Genomic DNA, 6231 nt, shown 5'->3' with positions numbered 1-6231 from the left:
GAGTCGCTAACATTAGTCTACGCTACGTTTAAAGTAGCATCTCAGACTTGCTGCCATACTGTGGGAAAATACTACACAATGGACCTCTTACACATTTTCTCTTTTACTTTTGATTATGGAGAAGATTTTTTTTAAAAAAAGTAAACCACTTTGCATGCAGATTGCTGCGATTACTACAGCCCCATGTGTAACTCACAGATCATCCAAAGCCCGGCAGACCTGCTGCGTCCAGTTATCGTTGCTGTACTGTTATTGGATGATTGCTGTTCAAGGACGGGATCTAGTGAAATCACGAAATGTTTTTCTGCCTTTCTTTCCTTCCACGAACAACAATAAAGGTGTGGACTTAAATCTCAAGGCTGAATTTTCTGGCTTCAACACGACTTTGTATCGACATAGTGTTTGCCTGAGTTGCACGTGCGGGGGGGTGGAAGAGCTAAAAGCCCTGCTGGTGAGTAGCTCTGGTAATATGCTTGCTTTCAACAGGTACTCAGACTTGCCTGCATACTAAGTGTACTTTGAAGATTGAAAGCTACTGTAAATCTACTTTGGGGCCACATTAGTGATGCATCATCCTTATTTTGCACAACGTAAACAGCCAAACAGGGAGCTCATTGGCTTAGTTGCATCTTGTGGACCCAGTGACTTCATTTTTGAAGATCTGTGTACAAGCAACGCTGCAAAGACAGGCAGAGCACACAGGGGTTGCTGTCACAAATAGTTAAAAGCAAGCACATCAGCATTCAAAAACCTAGCCAAGTGAGCCGTGCATACAAATGTAGAGCAAGCAGCCACACCGACAGACTCACACTCATTTGTTTTCTGTTGCAGAAATCGGGCGAGCTGGGATGTGCCGTGCTTGGGCCCACATGCACCAACGCTGCTTTCCAAATAGTTGAGTAAGTGCCCGGTGTTCCGATGTCGTGAACACGATCACACTTGTGCCGACACATTTGAAAAGCACAGTTTGGCGTGTTTGCCATGTAGGAATGTTATAGTGTGGTGCATGTGAAATCTGCTCCTAAACATGTTCCTAACATTACGTGGTTTTGTAGCGGATCTGTTTGTAGTTTACCCCTCCACACAGATGTTGGTCTCAATCTCTCTCTCTCTCTTTCAGTGCGGAAAAAGGTATGAAGCTCAGTACACCCATCATCTCGGCGGGGAGCTTCGGTACCTCTTGCGACTACACGCTCAACCTGCAGCGCCTCCTGCCTCCAGCGCGCAAGATCTCTGACTTTTTCACCCTGTTCTGGGAAGAGAACAACAAGATCAAACCCCGGTGGGAGACGGCCTATATTTACAAGAAAGAGAGCAACACTGACGACTGCTTATGGTGAGTGCCTTTGAAAGAGCAACCCACTTTTGTGAGTAAATTAGATGTACAGTGACTTTATTATATCAAGTGAGTCTGGCCCCAGCCTGGTGATCATTCATCATCTGTCCTCTAGACCAAATAAATCTGTGGAAGTGCTTCAGGCCTATTGACCTTATTGATACTGTAATTTGTCTTTTAAGATTCTGTGTGCAAGTGGGAATATGTTGTGTTGTGTGGATTGACATCTGTTACATGACTTAGTAAAGCTTTAGATTTTTTTTATTTGGAATTATAAGTGACTTTCCTCTGCAGGTATATAAATGCGTTGGATGCTGGCAGTTTTTCCCAAGATATTCAAGCTACGTTGCTGCACAAACCAGAGGTACTAAGAGAAGTACTTACATCACCCAAAAACAGGACAAGCAATGGTAAGTGTTTTTCAGAAAACGTACAACACACCTCTCCTTGTCTGCTTTATTAGTTGACACATTAAAACTAAGGTATGCAACGTACACCCTGTTTCCCAAACAGCACAGAAGGAGCATTCTGTTCACGGAAGTCAACAAAGGTGCTTGAATTTGCTGTGAAAACACACACCACACACAAAAAGACAGAAAGGAACGTAGTGTTCAGTTCTAACTCAGACCCCCTCTGCATTAACGGGAAAAATAACGTAAGACTTTTAAAGCTTCCGGTCATGAACTTGGATATTTGTACCCTCTGTTTTTCACATGACATCAAATTGTTATTATCAGAACTGATAATGACATTTTCCATAAATGGAAGCAGGACAAATTATGTCTCAACAACCGCTGAGAATATATTTACTTCAAACCACTCAGCTGTTCAACTTTGTCCAAAACTGTCCTTTCCAGGGTTACCAGATATGTCCCGCTACAAGGTAGGGCGAAGCAAACTTGTGCACATACCACAGCTTTTTGTTTCGTGTTGATGCAGCTATAAAAGAGGACATTTGGTTTGGTATTAACTTTGGTTTCAAGGTTGAAGCGGAAATTTAAATGAAAATGAGGGTCTGAGGGTTTGACTCCCTTCAAGGCTGCTGTGCTGAAAACACATTGGTCATACATACAGTGATACAGACGGCGTCTGTGTTTGCAGTGTTCATCATATGTGGATCACCGATGGACATACTGAAAGCGAAAAATGGCACCAAGGAAGCAGACAGCAGTGACGTTCTCTTTCTCCTTATTGATCTTTACAAGTCAGTGCTCTTTCTTCATTTAATCTTTTTTCCACCTCAATCTCCAGTTTGCATTTATTCTACTGTTCGGTAATTGTTCTCTACACACACACGTGCACACACACTTCTTTTTGACATATAGCATGAAGAAGTGATTCCCAACCATTCTTACTCGCATCCCAGGGTGCTAACATGTCAAAGACATTTTAGATTTTAGATGTTCTCACAGCGACCGATGGCCAGAATATAGGGTCAAGTATGTATACGAGTACTAGCAAGCTATAGCAGACAAAAAACTGACATTTGAGAGTAATACAGTGTACAAAAAAAGTCAGCAGCGTCTCTTCTGTCTCAGGATGTTCCTGGCTGATGGGACCCTGATGACAATGTTTTATCGATCTTACATTGAGTCTGTGCTCACTTTCTCTTTTATCCGCTGCTATCAGCTGCTATCAAGGTCAAACACAGAAATGTGGTCAATAAGGTGGTAAATGTCTGCAGACAAATCACTGGTACTGCACAGGAAGCCCTGCAGGATCTTTGCAACAAACAGCTGTGAGGAGGCACAGTCCATTGTTTCTGATTTTGTATTCATGTGCCCTGTGCTTTATGTGTGCACCCGGCTGCTGCTTAACCAAATGCCCCACTGGGGACAATAAAGTTAGTGAGTGATTTGTAGAGGGATACTTCATCTGACAGGACTGTGGGGGTATGTCTGATAAAAAAAAGCTGGCAACCACTGGTGTACACTGCTCTAATTCAGGCTCGTGACATTTTATAATTTAGAGTTTATATTGATACGTATTCTCATTTAGGTTCGTAATAAAATACAGAAAAGCACTGAATGTCCCTCCTGGCTGCCCTCCACAGTGATAAATACTACACCAACACGTCGTCAACGTCCTCCATGAAGAACGTCTTGGTGCTGACGATGCCCAACACCAGAAACTACACTATCAGCACAGACCTAGCAGGCAACAACATGGTGAGGACGCAGGATTTCCAGGTTACTGAACTCCCTCGTTCCTTGTCCCGAGGGAAGGGAAAGAGAGTCTTTCCAATCATGAATTTCTCTCTCTCCCTGCAGATGAACGACTACATGGCCGCGTACCACGATTCGGTGCTGCTGATAGGCCAGGTGATGAGAAAAATTCTTGAAAAACCTCAGGCGGAGCAGCAGATGGAGTATGTCAATGTGAATTACTTCAGAAACATCTCCTTTACTGGTAAGGATGAAGGCACTTAACCCCCCCAATATGCTCCCCGGGCGCTTGAATGCAGCCCACTGCTCCTGTGTGTCTCACTGCATGTTGCATGATGCATGTGTGTATTTCAGTGACTCAGTGATGGGTTAAAAGCAGAGAATAATTTTCCAGTTTGGGATTAGTAAAGTAAATTAAAAAAAAAAAAATAGCATGCAGATGTTAGCATTTAGCTTAAAGAACAGCTGTGTCTACGTATAACCTAGCACGGCTATACGCTCTTGTTTAGTAGGCCTAAAAGCTGTGAAAGATTTTGTTGTCTAAAAATACAGGAACCAGCTCATAAAATACTCTTAAGGTGCAAGGTTGCAATTGTAAAACTGAAACTCCTCGCAGATTGTTGGAAACAATTCTGATGACATGACCTCAATGGCCCTGAAAACAGCCCTGACAGCTGACACAGATGACTGCTGTGTGTGAGGCCTAACAGACTGAAGCTGTCAGCTGTCACTCATTTGTGTGACAAGATGAAGTGATGTGGTGTTATCGCCTGCAGGCTGCAGCTGCAAGTAGCCTGTGTGTAATTGGGGGATTGAGAAGTTCTTTCATAACGCAGTGCGCGTCCGTCCAGCTGTTTAAGCCTTGTTTACTTTACTTATGACAGAAAAACGCTGAAAAATCTAATTGGTTTGAGTTCAAAAACAGGCTTACATGTCCAACAGGCTGGCAGGACAAAACAGACAGACGCTCTGAACCATAAGCAGTAGCAGGCTCAGAATACACAATAACTACAAACACTCATGGAAGTAACTTGGAGAAACTAGCAGGGGATGACTGACTGAAACTGGTAAATGCATGGAGGAGCTGGGGAGGGAATAGGAAACAGGTGAGTGGGGAGGAGAAGCAGCTAGGAGCTGATTGGCTGGGGGAACATTGAGAGCAGGGCAGGCGTGGAGGGAAAGCGCATGCTGAGGAAGGAGCACAGGAACACAGACGGGGAAAAATGGTACAAACAGACAACACAATGAAAGCAGGCAAAGACGTCTCTGTGATTCTTCTCAGGGACTGCTGGAGACTACAAGCTGGACAAGCACGGAGACAGAGACGTCAATCTCACAGTCATATACACCACTTCAGACAACAAGGTACTTTGTTCTCTGTCTTAATCGTGATGCCATGTGGCAGCGATGTCTCACACAGATCCTCGACACAGAACGCTCCCACGCTGAATCTCCTCCTGTCACTTTCTCCTCTCACGTGATCCTCAGTATCAGATTTTATTCACATTCGACACCGAGTACAACCGAACCAAAGTGATCGAGTCAGACCCTGTCTTCATCTGGGGAAAGAGGCTACCTAACTCCACACCAGACGAAGGTACAGCTAAAACACACACACACACACACATTGCACAACAGCATTAAGTGACTATCTGCTGTTTATTGCTGTCAGTCTGCAGTGATCTGAGACTGAGCTCCAGATGTGTTAAAGAGGTCAATTCTGTCAGTTTGAAACTGACAGAATTTACCTTCAACAAAAAACTCCTGCAACAGTGTTTTTTGTCTTCTGCTCACACCCTCAGACTCTACATCTTATGACATAATTCTCATCGTGCTGGGTGTTACAGTGGTTGTGGTGGCCACCATCGCCTTCATTTTCTACAGGTGAGCGATGAATCAACTTTATTGCATAAAAGCTCCCGTCAAGGTCGTGAACACACACTGCTAAATAGATCCGGACGGCGATGACAGCACACTTACTTGCAGATCACGCTCGAATGTTTGCATTACGTGCAAGAGAAATGAAGAAAGTGAGCAATAACTAGTCAAAGCAACACTTTATTTTTAGCCACATTTGAGCTAAAAAGCAAGTAAGAGGTGAAAGCTATCACCATACAGGTGCTGTTTTTACACCTTTGAGATAATACTGGATGCTTTTTTTTTATCTCAGATGTAATTAGACAATGATTTTTGATGGTTTTAATTTGTATAAATGATTTCAGGTTACAGGACTGAGAACTAAAATGCTCTATAGATAAAGTGCAGTCATGATGCACGAGGACTGGAGTCTTTAAAGTAACGGAGATGGAGATGAAAAAGGTTCTCTGGATCTCTTGAAGGAGAATTTTCTGACAAGCCTGAAGAATTTCAAGTCAAATGAATTCTTCGTCCTGATCTTAGAGCCACGGCTAGTTAACTTATGCTTTTACCGCCTGGTGGTATTTCTTCCCCGTGTAGTCAGAACAGGAGAGACCGTCTGCTCAGGAAGCGCTGGTCCCACATCTCCTTGGATCTCATCACGCTGCTGGAGACCAACGAACTCAATGTCATCTCTCTTAAGGTAAATGAGGTGTGGGGTGAGTCAGCATGGAGTAAGTGAGGCTTATCCTGCAGTCAGAAATCCATCATCAAATGAGAGCTGTACTATACCATAAAGTGCTGGAGTTACCATTGAACATGAAAGCACTACAGCACACATTAAAAGAAGAAAGAAACCAGGACATGTTTACT

At 43.5% G+C, this 6231-nt stretch overlaps 1 protein-coding gene across 2 annotated transcripts in view; it reads left to right on the top strand.

The window, feature by feature from the left end:
* Positions 1-980: 980 nt before the first annotated feature.
* Positions 981-6231, top strand: part of gucy2cb (guanylate cyclase 2Cb) — an 11820-nt gene continuing 6569 nt past the window's right edge. The window contains exons 1-9 of one of the 2 annotated variants that reach the window (XM_041962071.1): positions 981-1336; positions 1631-1746; positions 2438-2540; positions 3390-3504; positions 3607-3745; positions 4784-4866; positions 4990-5098; positions 5304-5385; positions 5959-6061. In XM_041962071.1, the coding sequence (XP_041818005.1) occupies positions 1134-1336; positions 1631-1746; positions 2438-2540; positions 3390-3504; positions 3607-3745; positions 4784-4866; positions 4990-5098; positions 5304-5385; positions 5959-6061 (1053 nt within the window). In that variant the 5' untranslated portion in view covers positions 981-1133. The remainder of the gene's footprint in view (positions 1337-1630; positions 1747-2437; positions 2541-3389; positions 3505-3606; positions 3746-4783; positions 4867-4989; positions 5099-5303; positions 5386-5958; positions 6062-6231) is intronic. The other variant, XM_041962072.1, reaches the window with a different exon arrangement.

The sequence above is a fragment of the Chelmon rostratus genome, chromosome 21 (assembly GCF_017976325.1).
Source record: "Chelmon rostratus isolate fCheRos1 chromosome 21, fCheRos1.pri, whole genome shotgun sequence".
Taxonomy (NCBI): domain Eukaryota; kingdom Metazoa; phylum Chordata; class Actinopteri; order Chaetodontiformes; family Chaetodontidae; genus Chelmon; species Chelmon rostratus.
The sequence above is the reverse complement of the archived record's forward strand: the minus strand, read 5'-3'. Positions and strand labels throughout refer to the sequence as shown.